The sequence below is a fragment of the Microtus pennsylvanicus genome, chromosome 4 (genome assembly GCF_037038515.1).
Source record: "Microtus pennsylvanicus isolate mMicPen1 chromosome 4, mMicPen1.hap1, whole genome shotgun sequence".
NCBI classification, from domain to species: Eukaryota; Metazoa; Chordata; class Mammalia; order Rodentia; family Cricetidae; genus Microtus; species Microtus pennsylvanicus.
The window spans coordinates 132,226,445-132,246,090 of NC_134582.1; the positions used below are offsets into that span (position 1 = coordinate 132,226,445).

The 19,646-nt window shown below is 43.5% G+C and overlaps 1 protein-coding gene and 1 pseudogene across 2 annotated transcripts in view; one reads left to right on the top strand and one right to left on the bottom strand.

The window, feature by feature from the left end:
- Tmem236 (transmembrane protein 236) overlaps positions 1–7,377 on the top strand; it is a 50,619-nt gene extending 43,242 nt beyond the window's left edge. The window contains exons 4-5 of one of the 2 annotated variants that reach the window (XR_012910419.1): positions 3,907–6,633; positions 7,137–7,377. Coding sequence is in view for 1 of the 2 variants with exons in the window: in XM_075970533.1 (XP_075826648.1) it covers positions 3,907–4,475 (569 nt within the window). In the remaining variant the exon portion in view is untranslated. Of the gene's footprint in view, positions 1–3,906; positions 6,771–7,136 lie in introns of those variants that run through there. The other variant, XM_075970533.1, reaches the window with a different exon arrangement.
- On the bottom strand, positions 1,833–3,321 carry LOC142848939 (holocytochrome c-type synthase pseudogene; annotated as a pseudogene).
- Positions 7,378–19,646: the final 12,269 nt, after the last annotated feature.

The following is a 19,646-nucleotide window of genomic DNA, read 5'->3' on the forward strand; positions in this document are numbered from 1 at the left end:
CATGCACACACACACTCACACATGTACACACATGCACACACGCACGCACACACGCATACAAACACACACATGCACACACACATGCACACACATGCACACACACACATGCACACACATGCACACACACGCACATACACACACACGCACACACACATGCACACACATGCACACATGCACACATATACATATGCACATACTACACCCAGTCATATACACATATAAACAAAAGAAAAATATTTAATCTTTGTAGTTTATAAAAATACTTAGTTCGAAAAATCACAGAGGTTTATTGAATACTCAATACTCTTAACTTAGTAACTAAGTGTCTTAGTCATGAATCAAAATTTACTTTTCTCACAATGTTTTCACGTTGAGTCCAACAAGTTTTTCTTGACATCAATCATCTCTTTGACTTTCAGTTCTTCCTCCCTAACACTCCCTTTACCTTTTGTCTTCTGAGGTAGCAGGACCTCTCAGGATGTTTTCCCAGTAAACTGTGCCAGGCTGATAAAATCTTAGCAACAACAACAACAAAATGATGTTTAAGTGGATGGGTGTTTGGCAAATGGTGTGCTATAGGGCTCAGGAGGTAGCTCAGCCAGTGATGGACTTGCAAGCATGCATTAGTTCCTGACTCAGTCCCCAGAACCCACATACAGTCTGGACATGGGGCTAGAGAGATGGCTTAGCAAGTGAGAGCACTGGCTGCTCTTCCAGAGAACAGGGCTTTGACTCTTAGCACCTACATGGTGGCTCACAACCACCTGTAACTCCAGTTGCAAAAGGTCTAATGTCCTCTTCTGGCCTCTGTAGGCACCAGATACATGTATGGTAGAGACAAACATGTAGGCAACATACCCATGCAAATAAAATGAAATAAACAACTCTCAAAGAAATGTAAAAATATTGGCTATTGTAAGTACTTGTAAGCCTAACACTGGGGAGGTGGAGACAGATAGACTTTCTTGGTATTTCTGCCTAGACAGTCCAACCCTGTTCTCAGCGAGAGATCTAGTACCATAAACCAAGGTGGGCATCACTGGAGGAACAACACTCAGAGTTAACTGCTCCCATCCACATACATACACCTTTGCACACACACATTCATCTGCACGCACACACACACACACACACGCACACACACACACACACGCACACACACAGTGTGACAGTGATCAGGTATCTTCCCATTCATCTGACAGGTATCTGGATTAGTATACAGTCTTATTATTCAAACATGATGGTTCAGCCTACCAGTCCTGTTGGCTGCTTCTTAAACTCCTGGGGAGGAACAGCTGAATTATTTTCATGATTCTCTGTGGGTCAAACAGATTCCTTCTTAGTACTGAACTTCCCTGCTCGAGAATTAAGGTTCAGTCAGTCCTGAGAGCCTGTTTCATCTTACAGAGTGACAGTCTTGAACTGGTAAGCTTGTCAATTCACTTGGTTTTCCTACTTATCTTTTATAACTAGTGCACACTGTCTTGCTTCTACATTGACAATGGCAGCCATGGTGTTAAAAGTCTGTCATTTGGAGTTGAGCAATTCAGGCAGAGGGCTCCACCTCTGCCACTGAGTTTGAATTTGAGCATCATTTAGCCTCATGGGCTTCAGATGCTAGATCTGTAAAATTGACTGATAGTCATTTCTTCATTTGTTTCAAGGAGCCAATAACTAATCAATTATGCCCTTCTGTCAAAATGTGAATATAACTTAGGTTCCATATCCAGAAAAAAATGCCACAGTGCCTAGAATCTCTGATTTTTTTAGTATATTACTCAGTTATTGTTTTTCCCATGTCAAAACTTTAGACTTCTAAGGATTAATTTTTTTTGAATCTTTCAACTGTCAGCTTCATTTAAAAAATACAGATATTTTTAAATGTTGGATTTTAAGCATCATATAACAAAGAAATCTACATCAAATTAGTAACTCAAAGATACAAACACCATCCACTAATTTAATTCTACAGTATTTAGGATAAATTATATTTTCATTGTATCAGCACTTAAGAAAACAAGTTATTTCTAACATGCTGCTATAATTAAAATTAAAACAAGTTTTCAGCAGCAAACTTAGTCTTGCTTAAAACAAAGATAAAACTGATGGTGAATTGATGGAAACATTCCACAAAAAAAAACCCACTTCTTGTGAATTCTTACACTTATCCAATATAACTTTAATGGAGCATAGCATCTTTGCATGAAAGATCAAGTTTGATTACACACTTTTAAAGTACCCATGGTGACATTATGAATGCATTTAGTTTTAACATCTTTCTCAGAAAAAAAAAGTTTCAGTTTTTTCATAACAAACAAAACAGTGGTTACGAAGTCCAGCGCCACCAAGCAACCTTCATTCTGTCCCATACTGGTGAGAATGAATCAAAGGCAGGACGCACATCCAGGATGGTGAACTGGTAGTCCTTGTTAACCTCACCACCATCATAGTAATCAATGACATACCAACTTCTGTGCCACAACGGTTGATGATCCAGTCATGTCTGTTGAAAGGCAACTCATACCCCATCCAGGAACGAATTCTTGCCCTTGGTGAATATTTTCTGGCTTTGCCTCCAAATCGGACCAATGATGGGCCACAAGGACACTCATGAGCATGAAGAGCTTCCCACTTCAAAATCTCCTTCCAAGCCTGCTCATTATTCTGATTGTGAATTCTAATGATATTATACATATCTTTCTGACTAATATCATCATCCTTCCACTTCCACCCTTTCCGTAGCATGGCATTCCAAAACATCTGTTCAGAAAGTTAAACCCACTTTTTCTTGGAGTCTGATCTTGGAATAGATGACTCCTCTCTTGAGGTAGACAAAGTAAATGGCTGCCCTGGGGTTGGGGTCTGATTAGGCGGTGGCATCAGGTTTGAAGGATCTAGGTTCTCCTTATTCTTAGCTGCAGCACCAGTAACAGGGCACTCCACGTATTCATAGGTCCGATCTTGGTGGGCAGGCACAGAGTGTGCTTTGCTCTCACCGGTTGGATCAGATGCTACTGCAGTCATGGGACAGCCTTTCCTCCTCCGGACTTCAAGCATCGGGCATCCGGAAGGCGGTGAAGGGGGCTGAAGATCTGAACCGTTTGAGGTGTTCACTGCAGCAGCAGGAGTAGATGTGGAGGAACCCATGGCTGGAACCACAGGGATGACTCCCGGTCTCAAATTTCCACCTCAGTCTCCCCCCGGACTGGCCCCGGAGGCCACTGCGGTGAACCGCCAAGCCGGATACTCACCACAGCGACCAACCGCCGCAGCCGCAGCCGCAGCCGCCGCCTCCTCCTCCTCTTTACCCCAAAGGGGGTCACCGCTCTAAGGATTAAAATTTAGGATTTGTTTTTGTTACGTGTCCGTATGTGTGTAGATGGATATGCATGTGTGGATGCAGTTACACACTGAGGAGGGAGGACTGGAGGCTCCCCGGAGATGCAGGTGCTGATATGGTGAACCACCAGACATGGGTACTGGGAACCAAACTCAGGTTCCTTGGATCCTCTGAAGGAATGGGACAAATCATCTCTGCTGTGCAGGCATGCTTTTGCCAAGATGGGCATTCGGAGGACAGAGAACTTTCGGTAGTCAATTCTGGGCATTGAACTTAGGTCATCAATGTTGCCTGACAAGAGATTTTATTAACTGATCAATATTGCCTTAGCTGTCTGTCTTCTATCAATCATTTATCACCTATCTATCTGCTACATTGTCTTTTTTTGAGACAGGGTCTTGCTATGTACCCTAGATTAGCCTACATTTTGCCATCCTCCAACCTCCATGTCCTCCTTCCCTTACTGGGATTATAGGGTTGCCATCAAACTCTTTCTAGTAACAAGTAAATCAAACATTTTTAGAGTAAAGAGGTACTTAAAATGCAAATTAATCAATGTTTTCCAGGTTATGAAGACACAAACATCTATATAACATCTTTGCAGCAGGTAAAAACCGTGGCGGAACAGGTGGGACGTGGTAATAAGAATCCTGCACCTGCCCAGACAGCCAAGCCTACCATGATGTCCCTGCCTCACAACAATACGGGTGCACTGGCGGGGCCCATAGAGCCCTACTATGACTCTGGATTCCGGAGGACGATGTCTCACAGAGATGTCCGGGCCGAGCTGTTTCTGAGAAGCTTCCTCACATGGTCGGACACTATAGAAATGATGCGTGTGGCTGGGCTCCCAGAGGTGTACAAATCGGGCTGGGTGTACCCGGTCTACATATTCAGTTTTATATCTCTCCTTCGAATGGTCTTCACACCTAAGAACCCTCTTCTCGGCTTCCTGGGGGTCCTGCTGCAGGATTTTCCCTTTATTTTCCTTAGACTCAGCTTAATCGTTACCCTGGGGACGATCACGCCAGTACTGGGCCTTTGTAAAAACATCCTAGTGACGATCTCCTATATCTACTTCAATCATTTAACCAAGCTCAGGCCTTTCTCAGCCTTTGAAACCTCTCCGTTTTAAGCAGCCAATGTTAAGAGTCAGCCCTCTTGATTGTAAAGTCTTTCCAGGCATAAGCTCTTGCACAGTATAGAATTAACCACTTCCAGACCCTAAATATATTGAAGCAAAGTCATATTCTTCCGAATTGGCTCTTCCGGGCTTCTAGAAACCTTAGTCGTTGATTTTAGTCATGCCTGTCCCACGTTTTGCTAGAAATAACCCCTCAATAAAGCCTTTTTAAGTGGTGGGAACCGTGAGCTAGCTTAAGAATGAGATTTTTATCACATGTACATTGAAGAACCTTTCATGGCTTAATTAACTGAAATTATTTAAAAACATAACCTGAAGATATTGAATAGACTTTAGAGTTTGCTTGAAAATCTGAAAACTGTAGCTTTAGGGTCTCCTTCAAAACATTCAATTACTCCGACTGCCCCCTCCCTGCCCCCCCCGTGTGTTTTGTTTTCAGCAGTGAGGACCTGAACCAGGGCCCTGGGCACACTATTTTAGCACTCTACCAATGAGCTGCATTTTTAGTCTTAGAAATACATTATTTTTTTTGCCCTACTACAGTGACCTCTATCCAACTCATTGTGTAAAAAATCAAAAGCAAAAAAAAAAAAAAAAACCAACCAACCAAACAAAAAAACTACAGAAAACAGGGGACTTGAGCTGATGCCAGCATAGCAGGGCTTCATTAAGGCCTCTCAGGCTGGTATGCAGGGCAGTGCTTCTGTGTTGAGTGTAATGGAGACAAGGAGCACTGTGATTCCTAGATAAAGTCTATAATGGAAACCAGAAACCAAAGACAAAGTGTAAACAGGTAATAGTTATGGAATTTGATGCCGTCATAAAAAAAATATCCTGTACAAGCCATATTGAAAATGATAGCTTGAACTTAGCACGATGGTAAAGGCGTGTTATCTTGCACTAGGTCATGAGCTCTGCACATGCTGTGCTGGCACAGATGTCGTAGCCACAGCAGAGGGTCTCGGTTACGAGAGGGTTGTAAGAGGGTTATGTGTGCAGGGCAATGACCCATGTCACCAGCTCCTCCTTGATGCGTGGAAACAAGAAGCTTATGAATACATGGATAATCTGGGTATTCCTGGCCTCTGCACTGAGGTCCATGGGCACTTTTCCAGTGTCTCATGGTTATCACACTGCAGAACAAGTCTACGTGTAATTATTAAGCCTTGCTTGCCCTCTCTGCCATTTGGGGCTGGTTCCTTGAGTGTTATCCTTGAATAGATGAACACAATATAAATACTGCTGTAATAGTTTTGGGTGATTGGAGGATTTGGAACACTCTCAACACAGTGTTTGATAAACAATAACACCTTAGTGGATGCTAAGCCACATTCCTGCCCACCCTTTGGGAATAATAGTTTATACCCAACGTTTGTGAGACATAACATGTAAAATCTTAAGGTTACCCTGACTACTAGTTCTTTTTAATCAGTTACTCTTGTAGTCAGTTGTGAATGATCTGTTAAATATTTAGATGGAAGTGAGTGTGAGAATTCATTCTTCCATTTGAACAGAACTTCTATGAGTTTTCAGGGTCTCGGTACGTAACCCAGGCTGTTCTGAACTCACTGTGTAGCTCAGCTTATAGGAACTCTCCCCACCCTCCTGCCTCCACCTCCCCAATGCTAGAATTGCAAGTATGTGCCATCCACCCAACACAGGGTCTTTTTATTTTGCATTGCTGAGGGTTAAACACAGCCTCTCCAGCTCCCCAGTACCATATAAGCCATCGGTCACTAAGCCAAACCCCTAGACTGCACTTTTTGTTTTTGAAAGCATTTGATTATATATTTACTTTTCTTGGTTCCTCATTAACTTGTCACCCTTGTAAGAGAAAGCCTGAGAGCGACATGGTTAGCCACACCTCTATCTCCACCAATATTTCTAACATAAAATGCATACTGTATATCTTTTAAAAGTAAGAGAGGCCTATAACCAAGTGACTAATTTACAATATCCATAAATGTGAAACTCATTATATCAATGTATATATCTTTAATTTGTAAAAATACAGTGAATGGCACTCAGTATACTCTGAAGTATTCCGTGAGCTTAACCTGCATTTGTATCTGACAGCTGAACATGAATACGCCTGATATCTGGGGGTGTGGGCAACCCTTGATACAGATAATGAAGGCATGTACGACATGTGGGCAACCCTTGATACAGATAATGAAGGCATGTACGACATGTGGGCAACCCTTGATACAGATAATGAAGGCATGTACGACATGTGGGCAACCCTTGATACAGATAATGAAGGCATGTACGACATGTGGGCAACCCTTGATACAGATAATGAAGGCATGTACGACATGTGGGCAACCCTGATACAGATAATGAAGGCATGTACGACATGTGGGCAACCCTTGATACAGATAATGAAGGCATGTACGACATGTGGGCAACCCTTGATACAGATAATGAAGGCATGTACGACATGTGGGCAACCCTTGATACAGATAATGAAGGCATGTACGACATGTGGGCAACCCTTGATACAGATAATGAAGGCATGTACGACATGTGGGCAACCCTTGATACAGATAATGAAGGCATGTACGACATGTGGGCAACCCTTGATACAGATAATGAAGGCATGTACGACATGTGGGCAACCCTTGATACAGATAATGAAGGCATGTACGACAGATCATGTAAGGCAGGAAAAGCCTTGAATCTCGAGCCTAACTGAGTGTATAGATGGTTATAAAGTTTAATGGTATTTAAGAGATAGTATAAGAAATTATGCTAATATATTACTGATAGTTCTACACTATGTAATTAAAACCTATATTACTAAATGATACTGTAATTTTCATAGCTTTTATAGTTGTTGGTATTAAGGTTTTGTGTCCTAATAAAAAGCTTAATTTCTGCTGTCAAGTGTGAATGCCAGATCTGTACTAGACTATATAGTATTTTACTCCAGATAAAACCTGGGATGATAATTATGTCTTCATCAAATGTCAACTCCATATAAGCTTAATTGTTGAGACGCATAAAAATGCATCTACGACTCAACTAATACCATCTAACTGTTTTAATAAAGATGTAATTTTTTTGGTGCCTTTTCTTTCTGTAAGTTGGTGTTTACATTTACAGTGTGTTAGTATTACAACCTGAGCTGTCCAGTAAGCACTCTACTCACTGAGTGGCCTTTACCCTAGGTGCAAGCATGGAAAGAGGGAAAATGCAGCATGCTGTGTGCAGACATGGGCTGTGCAGACACTTGCTGTGTGTGCAGACATGGGCTGTGTGCAGACACTTGCTGTGTGTGCAGACATGGGCTGTACAGACACTTGCTGTGTGTGCAGACATGGGCTGTGTGCAGACACTTGCTGTGTGGGGACATGGGCTGTGTGCAGACACTTGCTGTGTGGGGGACATGGGCTGTGTGCAGACACTTGCTGTGTGTGCAGACATGGGCTGTGCAGACACTTGCTGTGTGTGCAGACATGGGCTGTGTGCAGACACTTGCTGTGTGGGGACATGGGCTGTGTGCAGACACTTGCTGTGTGTGCAGACATGGGCTGTGTGCAGACACTTGCTGTGTGTGCAGACATGGGCTGTGCAGACACTTGCTGTGTGTGCAGACATGGGCTGTGCAGACACTTGCTGTGTGTGCAGACATGGGCTGTGCAGACACTTGCTGTGTGTGCAGACATGGGCTGTGTGCAGACACTTGCTGTGTGTGCAGACATGGGCTGTGCAGACACTTGCTGTGTGTGCAGACATGGGCTGTGTGCAGACACTTGCTGTGTGGGGACATGGGCTGTGTGCAGACACTTGCTGTGTGTGAAGACATGGGCTGTGTGCAGACACTTGCTGTGTGTGCAGACATGGGCTGTGCAGACACTTGCTGTGTGTGCAGACATGGGCTGTGTGCAGACACTTGCTGTGTGTGCAGACATGGGCTGTGTGCAGACACTTGCTGTGTGTGCAGACATGGGCTGTGTGCAGACACTTGCTGTGTGTGCAGACATGGGCTGTGTGCAGACACTTGCTGTGTGTGCAGACATGGGCTGTGCAAACACTTGCTGTGTGTGCAGACATGGGCTGTGTGCAGACACTTGCTGTGTGGGGGACACGGGCTGTGTGCAGACACTTGCTGTGTGGGGACATGGGCTGTGTGCAGACACTTGCTGTGTGTGCAGACATGGGCTGTGCAGACACTTGCTGTGTGTGCAGACATGGGCTGTGTGCAGACACTTGCTGTGTGGGGACATGGGCTGTGTGCAGACACTTGCTGTGTGTGCAGACATGGGCTGTGTGCAGACACTTGCTGTGTGTGCAGACATGGGCTGTGCAGACACTTGCTGTGTGTGCAGACATGGGCTGTGTGCAGACACTTGCTGTGTGTGCAGACATGGGCTGTGCAGACACTTGCTGTGTGTGCAGACATGGGCTGTGTGCAGACACTTGCTGTGTGTGCAGACATGGGCTGTGCAGACACTTGCTGTGTGTGCAGACATGGGCTGTGTGCAGACACTTGCTGTGTGGGGACATGGGCTGTGTGCAGACACTTGCTGTGTGTGCAGACATGGGCTGTGTGCAGACACTTGCTGTGTGTGCAGACATGGGCTGTGCAGACACTTGCTGTGTGGGGACATGGGCTGTGTGCAGACACTTGCTGTGTGTGCAGACATGGGCTGTGTGCAGACACTTGCTGTGTGTGCAGACATGGGCTGTGTGCAGACACTTGCTGTGTGTGCAGACATGGGCTGTGTGCAGACACTTGCTGTGTGTGCAGACATGGGCTGTGTGCAGACACTTGCTGTGTGTGCAGACATGGGCTGTGCAGACACTTGCTGTGTGTGCAGACATGGGCTGTGTGCAGACACTTGCTGTGTGGGGGACACGGGCTGTGTGCAGACACTTGCTGTGTGGGGACATGGGCTGTGTGCAGACACTTGCTGTGTGTGCAGACATGGGCTGTGCAGACACTTGCTGTGTGGAGGACACAGGCTATGCAAGACACTTGCTGTGTGTGCAGACATGGCTGTGCAGACACTTGCTGTGTGTGCAGACATGGGCTGTGTGCAGACACTTGCTGTGTGTGCAGACATGGGCTGTGTGCAGACACTTGCTGTGTGTGCAGACATGGGCTGTGTGCAGACACTTGCTGTGTGTGCAGACATGGGCTGTGTGCAGACACTTGCTGTGTGTGCAGACATGGGCTGTGTGCAGACACTTGCTGTGTGTGCAGACATGGGCTGTGCAGACACTTGCTGTGTGTGCAGACATGGGCTGTGCAGACACTTGCTGTGTGGGGGACATGGGCTGTGTGCAGACACTTGCTGTGTGTGCAGACATGGGCTGTGTGCAGACACTTGCTGTGTGTGCAGACATGGGCTGTGCAGACACTTGCTGTGTGTGCAGACATGGGCTGTGTGCAGACACTTGCTGTGTGTGCAGACATGGGCTGTGTGCAGACACTTGCTGTGTGTGCAGACATGGGCTGTGCAGACACTTGCTGTGTGTGCAGACATGGGCTGTGCAAGACACTTGCTGTGTGGGGGACATGGGCTGTGCAAGACACTTGCTGTGTGTGCAGACATGGGCTGTGCAGACACTTGCTGTGTGTGCAGACATGGGCTGTGCAAGACACTTGCTGTGTGGAGGACACAGGCTATGCAAGACACTTGCTGTGTGCTGACACGGGCTGTGTGCAGACACTTGCTATGTGCAGAAACGGGCTGTGCAGAGACTTGCTGTGCGTTGACACGGTTGTGTGGGGGACACTTGCTGTGTGCTGACATGGGCTATACAGAGACACTTGCTGTGTGCAGGCACAGGCTGTGTGGAGACACTTGCTCTGTGTGGGACACGGGTTGTCCAGAGACACTTTGTGCGAGGGGGACATGGGCTGTGTGAGACACTTGCTATGTGGAGGACACAGGCTGTTCGAGACATTTGCTGTGTGTGCAGACAAGGGTTGTGTGGAACAAGACTTGTTAGTGAATGCCCCAACAGCTTTTTCTTCCTTATAAACATTAATAGTATGTTGACTTGGATCTAAAAAAAAAAAAACAAAAAAAAAAAAACCCAAGAACTTATGTCTAGTTCCCTATGCCCTTAGAGGAAACAATAATTAATAAAAAAGAAAAAGTGTAATCCATGGAACAAAAGTGTTTTTTAAACCATTTTTAATCTTTAAATTTTAATTATTTGTTTATTTATTTATAGACAGGATCTAACTGTGTATGGCTTTCCTGGGACTTGTTAGATAGTACAGGCTGTCCTCAAACCAGCATTGATCCTTCCACCTCTGTCTCACCAGTACTAGGAAGGCTGCAGGTGTATGCCACCATGCCCGGTTCTTTTTACCTTTTAATTAAAATCCTATGACTAAGCGACTCTTTTGTTGTGAGGTTTGCTTCATTACAGGAGGGTGTGTTTACTTGTCCTTCAGCTTCCTGGCAGTCTGCTTCCCACCCCTCCTTTCAGCTGTGTAGTCACGTGGTCCAAACAGGGAGGCAGCAAAGTCAGGATGGGAGGAGGTGGAGAAACAAAGGCATAGACACATGTCCGGCCACCCTCTGAAAATACTCCAGGACCATACAGAAGGCCTCAGTTCATGAACCTGACATCCCACTCCTGTGTGTATGCGTCATGTCAGCCACGTGTGGTGGTCTTGACCTAACAGACAGCTCCCTTTCACACCAAGCCTGGCTCAGTTCCCTTGGAAGTGAAACCAGAGCACTTGTGAGTAATAATTCTAGGAATTTTCTAGACCAATAAAGGTTGACTAATTATAATAGCTTATGGGTATATTACTACGTCTGTCTTAAACATTTTCGTTTTTGTTATGTGTATATATTTATCATATTGATGCAGAATGGCATGCCATGCCATGTGTATGAAGATGTGAGGACAATTTCCAGCAGTTCCTTCTCTCCTTCCATGTTGTGGGTCCTAAGAAATAAACCCAGATTGTCAGCTTTGTGGCAAGCATTATCACCTGATGGGCCATTTCTCCAACCCCATTCCTCTGAAGAGAATTCTTTTTAGATTTTATTTTTAATAGTGCACGTATGTGTCTGAGTGTGTCTGTGTGCTTATGTCCCCCCACACACGTGTGAGTGCAGTTGCCAGAGGGTTCCAGAAGAGGGTATTAGATTCCCTGCTGCGGAATTACACGTGGTTGTAAGCTGCTGCCTGACACGGCACTGGGACCTGAACACAGGTCCTCTGTAAGGCCTTTTGCACTCTTAACCACAGAGTCATCTCTTCAGCCCCAGTTCTGAAGATAATATTCGGAAAATTTTATTAGCTCACTCATTCAACTAGTTTGAAAATCTGTCATAGGCAGGTGAAATGTTTATGGTTTGTGTGAACAAACAATCCACATGATCTGGAAAACTACGTCAAAAAGTAGTTTAGCCTTACATCACAAATTAATTAACATTAATTTAGGGATAATGTTTGATATGCATGTATGTGAAGTTGGCATTTATACTTATATAAATTTTAATTTTCTAAATTGTGCTTTTATAAAACCCACAATTTTCTTTATATTGAGTTGTGAATATTAATGGATGGTTTTCAGAAATACCTTCTTTTTCAGCACTTTCTTTTATTTATTTATTTTTTTAGACAGAATCTTACTATGTAACCTATGCTGACCTTAAACTCATGATCTTCTTGACTCAGCATTTTCTATGCTGGGTGATTGCTGGCTTAGATTATCACCACACTTGGCTTATTATTATTTTTACAAGTTCATTTTAGATGCTATAAAGCATCTGTACTATAGGGATGTGAATGGATAAAATCTATATTCAAATTGTTAAAAATTACAGATAGAGTTATGATGTGGGATTCCCCTCTGTATGCTGTGAATAAAGCATTGGTGAATAAAAGAACTGGCTTGGCCTGATAGGGTAGAACAGAGCTACGCTGGGAGAATTAGGCTGAATGCTGGGAGAAGGAAGGCGAGTTTAGGGAGAAGCCATGTAGGCCTGCTGGAGCCAGATGGAACTTTACCCGGTAAGCTACAGCCACGGGCAATACACTAAAAATGGTTAAATTAATATGTAAGAGCTAGCCAATAAGAAGCTAGAGCTAATGTGCCAAGCAGTGATTTAATTGATATAGTATCTGTGTGATTATTTCAGGGCTGAGCAGCTGGGAACCAACAAGCGTCTTACTTTCAACAGAGTTATACATTTGCTCAGTGTCTAAGTAATAATCCGGGATTTTTGTGTCTCAACATCCCACACATAGAAATCAAATGTCAAAGAAAAAAGAAAAAAAAGTTATAAGCCGGGCGGTGGTGGCTCACGCCTTTAATCCCAGCACTGGGGAGGCAGAGGCAGGCGGATCTCTGTGAGTTCGAGGCCAGCCTGGTCTACAAGAGCTAGTTCCAGGACAGGAACCAAAAGCTACGGAGAAACCCTGTCTCGAAAATCTAAAAATGAAAAAAGAAAAATCAAATGTCACTTCTAGATTAAAAATACATTCTGTAGCTGATTCTTAATTTTTCATCTATTTCACATATATTTCATAGTTAAATAGCCTTCTAATTACATTACTTTGTAGAGCTGAATGTGTGTATCATATTCCTGAGGTAGGAAGACCTAATTTAAATGTGGGCAGCACCATTCCATTGGTTGGGGTCCCAGGCTACATTATAAGGCCTCTTATAAATAAGAGAGAGAGCACCAGTGTTCATCTCTTTCTGCTTCCCAACTGCAGAAGCAATGTGACCAAGTACTTCATGCTCCTGCAGTCATGGCTTCTCCATACCATCTGACCAGGTACTTCAGCAAGATGGACTGCACCATCTGACCAGGTACTTCATGCTCCTGCAGTCATGGCTTCTCCATACCATCTGACCAGGTACTTCAGCAAGATGGACTGCACCATCTGACCAGGTACTTCATGCTCCTGCAGTCATGGCTTCTCTATCATGCTGGACTGCACTATCTGACCAGGTACTTACTTCATGTTCCTGCTGTCATGGATTCTCCATCATGCTGGACTGCACCATCGAACTGTGAGCTGAAATTAGCTCTTCTTCCTTAAGTGCTTTGTCAGGTATTTTGCCTCAAGGATGAGAAGAGCAACTAAGACAAGCGCCTGCCCTTCCAATCGGCTGGAACCTATCAACATAAAGGCAGGACCCATCGCTGTATAAGGGCTTTGTCTCTCTGTCTCCAAATGCTCACATGGCCATTAACATCTCAGGCAATAAAGCATTTTAACATGAAGGTGTGTGTGTTTTACAGACACGATGCTATTACACACTTAGTGGTATATATATTCTGCAGTCATGATTCCTGCATATGGGAAAATTTTAAGGATGTGTAACTGGCTTTATTTCAGCAGTCATTTTGTTGTTAAGGTTTGGGAATGAATCTCATTCTGCTTAATACATGTCTGAATCAGGTTACCAAAGAATTTGTTGAGCTAATTTTCTGGAAACCATTTCAAAGCAAAGCAGACACCAACTTCACTTTATGTGGAATCCAGTGGGTGTGAGGTGGTTGGTGCTTGAGAAGGTCTGGGAGGAAATGAAAGTTTAGCAATTACCTTGCCAATTACAAATGAGGATTTCCTTTACTGTTAGCTTGAGGAAGGTCTAGGCAAGCAGCCACCATCATTAATAACTAGCCACAAAAACAGAACTCAAATAGTTCAAAAATACAAAGAAGATGTCAAAGGTTGGATTTTAAAAATTGTGCTAAAATATATACATAACATAAAATGTATCACAGTACCATTTTAAACCATACAACGGAGAGGTGTTGAGTTTACTTGCAGTGTTGTTTAACTATTAACGACAGTGTTTTCATGAATCCCATCCTCATCGACTGTTTCTATAAACCCAAAGTTAACTCTTTGTTTTCTCCCACTTCTAGCTTTTCTGCTTCTTAGCAATCTCCATTCTTTCAGTCCCCATGAGTTTTCCTATTTTACGCATCACAAGTAATTGGATTTTTACAATATTTGTCTCTGGATGTCCCAGGTATTTCACTGTAACTGCGCGTCTAAGGTTGTCCATAAGGTAGCAGGCATTAGAATTCCTCTCGTGTGGCTGTATAAGGTCCCATTATATGTATCTAACACGTTTTGTTTATGTATTAATTTTCCTGGTAGACACCTGGGTTACTTCTGTCTTTTGGCTTTTATAAATCATACCGCTATCAATGTTACAAAGATCTGTTTTCAGTTCGTTTATAGATATAATAAAAGTAGAACTGATGAATCAGGACAGTTCTCCATTCCACCCATTCAGCCACTGCCAAGCTGTTTTCCACATGGACTGTTCCGTTTAATTCTCTCATTGAGCAAGGGTCCCAGTTTTACACCGTCCTCAGTAACACTTATGTCTGCTTTTGATAAGAGCCATCCTTTTGGAGGAGAGAGAGACCTTGTAGTTTGATTGCACTTCTGTACTGGTTGTTGTGATTGAGCTTCTTCACATATGCTTACTGGCTGTGCACAGATTTTCTCTGGAGAAATGTTAGGCCCACTCCAGTGTTCATTCCTACTGTCTCTGTTCTATCCTAAACATTAATCTCTTATCAAATAAATGCTTTGATAATGTTTTCTAATAATCGTGGTCTCTCTACTGTTTCTCCCTTCCTCTATTTTTTCCTAATTTTTCTTCTTCTCTCTCCCTTTTTACCTCCAATCCTGCATCCTGTTTCCTTCCTTCCTTCCTTCCTTCCTTCCTTCCTTCCTTCCTTCCTTCCTTTCCTTTCCTTTTTCTTTCCCTCCCTTTCTCCTTCCCTCCCTCCCTCCCTCCCTCCCTCTCTCTCTCTCTCTCTCTCTCTCTCTCTCTCTTTCTTTCTTTCTTTCTTTCTTTCTTTCTTCTTTCTTTCAATTTTGAGTAAGGGTCTCACTGTGCAGCCCAAGACAGCCTTAAACTTATCATCCTCCTGTTTCTGCTTTCCAAGTGCTGGGATTGCAAACAGTTGTCATTGTGTCCAGCTTACTCTTCTGATAGTGTCCTTTGACCACCAAAATTTTAATTTAGAGAAAGTTGCCTATTTTTTTCTAGGTGTCACAACCAATAAATCATTATCAAATCCAATGTCATAAAGATTTTACCTGATTCTTTCTTGTGAGGGTTCTTGTGTGCAGGTCTTTGTTTCATGTGGGGTTTTCTCTATAAGTATTAAACCAACTGTCATTCTACATGGGGGTATCTAGTTTTCCCAGCATTTCCTGTTGAACACACGATTGCTTCCTCATTAAATGGTGTTGGCATCTTTTCAAAGGTCAACTGGCCATACATGTTGGAAATTTTTATATAGGCTCTGTGTTGTATTCCACTGCCCTATGAACCTATCTTAGGTCAGTACCACCCTGTTAATATTACTGAATTATAGTTTTGCAGTAAATTTAAAGTATGAGTCCTCTAATTTCTTTCAACATTGTTTTGGCTGTGTGTAATCTTTTAAGGGTCCATGTAGAGTCCTACGCCATCTGAGGAAAACACTGTCAGGGTTTTGATGAGGATTGCCTGCATCTGATTACCTCTTCAAGTACTCCCATCCTCTTCACAGGAATTAGTCTTCCATTCCATGGTCTTGGGCCATCTTTCTATTTACTTAGTTCTTTAATTTCTTTCAGCTAGGTCTTATATTTTTCAGGATGATTTTTTTGAGGTTGAATTTACTTCTAAGCATTTTATTCTTTTCTATGTTGTCTTACTTTTTTATTGCTGTGCTGAGAACAGCACGAGCAAGGCAACTGTAAAAGTGTTGACTGGTCTTATTGTTTTAGAGACGAGTCCATGACCGTCACGGTGGAGAGCATGGCAGCAGTCAGCCCGGCAGGCATGGCATTGGGGCAGTAGCTGAGAACTTTTATCTGACCCACAGACATGAGGCAGAGAGTGAACCACTCGGGAATGACACAGGCTTTTGAAACTGCAAAGCCTACCCCCAGTGACATATTTCCTCTAACGAGGACACACCTCCTCCAGCAAGGCCACACCTCCTAATCCTTCCCAAACAGTTTCACTAACAGGAGACTAAGCATTCAAATATATAAGCCCAGGGAGGGAAGCGTTCTCGTCAACACCACTGATATTATAGTTGGAATTGTTTCCGTGATTTCCCTTTGAGCTGTTCATCACAGGAGTATGGAAATATAGTTGATATTTGTCTATTTCTTGCAACTTTCTTGATCTCATTAACTACATTTGATTTTTCTGGAGGGTCTAGAACTTTCTACATATAATGCCATCTACAAATAAAAGTTCCCCTTTTGTTCTCTAACTTAAGTGTTTTAAGTTTCTTACATAATTCCTCTGACTAGAACCTCTAGTTTAAGGTTGAACAGAATTGTGAAAGCATTTACAAAACACCAGTCATCCCTCCGAGTTCACAGGCTAGTTTTTAGAGGACAAGGTCCTTATTATCCAGGCTGATTCTAGGAATGCTGGTTTGTATAACCTATATATCCATAAAACTGACAGCTGCCTAAGAGGTGGGTGATGAGGACTGACAGGTGAGGGATGGATGATGGGAGCCTCCAGAAGTGAAGGGTTGGAATTCATTAATATTCACCAACTTTTTTTTTCAGTATTGTGATTTCGTGTTTTTTTTTATTGAGAAAAGGAGGGAAAAAAAACCAAGTTTCCACCTCCTCCCAGCCTCCCATTTCCCTCCCCCTCTTCCCACCCTTCTCCACCTCCTCCCACCCTTTTCCCCCTCCCCCCACTCCTTTCCCCCTCCCTCTCCAGTCCAACGAGCAGTCAGGGTTTTCTGCCCTGTGGTAAGTCCTAGGTCCTCCCTCCTCCGTCCATATCTAGGAAGGTGAACATCCAAACTGGCTAGGCTCCCACAAAGCCAGCACATTACGTAGGATCAAAACCCTGTGCCTTTGTCCTTTGCGTCTCATCAGCCCTCATTGTTCGCCATGTTCAGAGAGTCCAGTTTTATCCCATGCTTTTTCAGTCACAGTCCAGCTGGACTTGGTGAGCTCCCAATAGATCAGCTCCACTGTCTCAGTGGGTGGGTGCACCCCTCGTGGTCCCGACTTCTTTGCTCATGTTCTCCCTCCTTCTGCTCCTCATTGGGACCTTGGGAGCTCAGTCCAGTGCTCCAGTGTGGGTCTCTGTCTCTATCTCCATCCATCACCAGATGAAGGTTCTATGATGATATGCAAGATATTCGTCAGTATTGCTCTAGGATAGGGTCATTTCAGGTTCCCTATCCTCAGCTGCCCAAGAAACTAACTGGGGACCTCGGCTTGGGCACCTGGGAGCCCCTCTAGGGTCAGGTTATTCACCAACTTTTTAACCAAGTTCTTACTTGGGTGCTTTATGCTCTTTGAAGAGAGACCCACTGGGAGTGCAAAAGTGTTACTTTGAACAGTTCCTGGCATTACAAAGATTATTTTAACAAAAGTCCCATGGAGATTCCTACTCCACCGTCACCGAAACCATGGATTTGAGTTGATTTGGTAACTTCGTATAACCTCATAAATCTTTGTTCCAATTAGATAAAGATTATGAAGACAAATCTTTTGTGGGATAGTTCACTTTATTGTAAATCCAAGGGTCTTATAACTAACTCTGATTTTTAGTCACACAAATGCATGCATGACATACTTGAATAATAAAATCATGAATATAAGGATGTTCAATTAAATTTTATTTCTCTCTGAAATCAATATAAATCTAAATTATTTGGATGATTTGCCTTTAAAAGACCTAAATAATTCAATTAAAACATTATTGTGGGTACTGGAGAGATGACTCACTAGTTAAGAGCACTGGCTACTCTTTCAAAGGTCCTGAGTTCAATTCCCAGCACCCACATGGTGATTCAAAACCATCTGTGATTAGATCTGGTGCCCTCTTTTGGCATGCAGGCAGAATACTATATACATAATAAATAAATCAATCTTTAAAATATTTTTGTGGAGTAGGCATGGTAGGAAATACCTTTAATTTCAGCACTCAGGCAGCTGAAACAGGAAGATCAAAGATTCAAGGCCAGTCTGACCTACAAAGCAAAGCAGTGTTTCAGTTTTCTTCTGGTAAGTGAGTTAAGCAATATTCGGAAATAAAACATTTGGGTCTCATCAGTTTTGGAATAAATTAGTTTGTCAGTTAAATGTCGGCAGAATGAAAATGAGTGGTGGGTCCCCTGTACCATGTCTTCTCTCAGAATTATCCTAAATTTAAGTTTTATAAAAAGAGGATTGATGAGGGAGATCACAGCTTTTATTGGGAAGAAAAGCGTGCAACTTTGCCCCATAACTGATGGATCTTACAGTTTTATTTTTTGTTTGTTTGAGAACAGACTGTTCGTTTAAAGTTTCTAAATCTCCAGTCTTTCCAGAAGCTTCATTTTGAACCACCGACATTTCCCGCGCTCCAGTTTCAGGTCTTCCCCAGCAATCTAATCCTTAGTATCCATTTCCAAATATGCTTAACTCTTGTGGTCCTGGGGGAAAAGATCGGTGTTTAGGTCGGTAGGCATGGTGTTCAGTGAACGATCCTGTAACAGAATTCCACTCTCATTAAATCAAGCCAGGTTTGCAGTTGCCAGTAAGAGGTCCTTCTGTCTTCAAAATCAAGGGGACTGTGGTGGTTGAGTACAGGCCACAAGCTGATTGCAAAGTTTTCGTCACTGTTTCCTCTGGCTTTCTAGAGAAAGGCTTCTGGAACTTCATCTCCTGGCCTCACTGAGATCGTATCTTCGAATTAATTTCTCTTTCATTTTCCTTCTAGCAACAAGAGCCACACCTTTGATCCTTTCTAAGGTGTGTGTGTAGGGATGGTGGGCCGGGCTGGCGGCGGCATGGGGGGGTGGTTTCTATGACTAAATGCAGAGGATTGAGAGGCAGTTTATACTTTTGGGAAATGTTTCTGGCCTTTCCAGTGTGGTCCCTTTCTGACTTTAGAATTGAGGCTGGGAACCTCGACAGCTGCCTCCTACAGTCTTTCAATTTCCCCACCCAGGTAATACATACATACACACTTCCCAGCACTTGAGGAACACTCCGCATGCTCAGTTGGGTTGCCTCTCCCTCCCACAGACCAGGCCCAGCTCCTCACTTCTCCCCACATCCTGTGCTCACTCCTCTCCTACACGTGTGCCTCTCTCCCCTTCCCCCTGCGCCTTAGCTTACGAAGCAAAGTTGTAACTTTGAATTCCTGTTTTTCTAACCGCCCCCATGTGACAGGATATC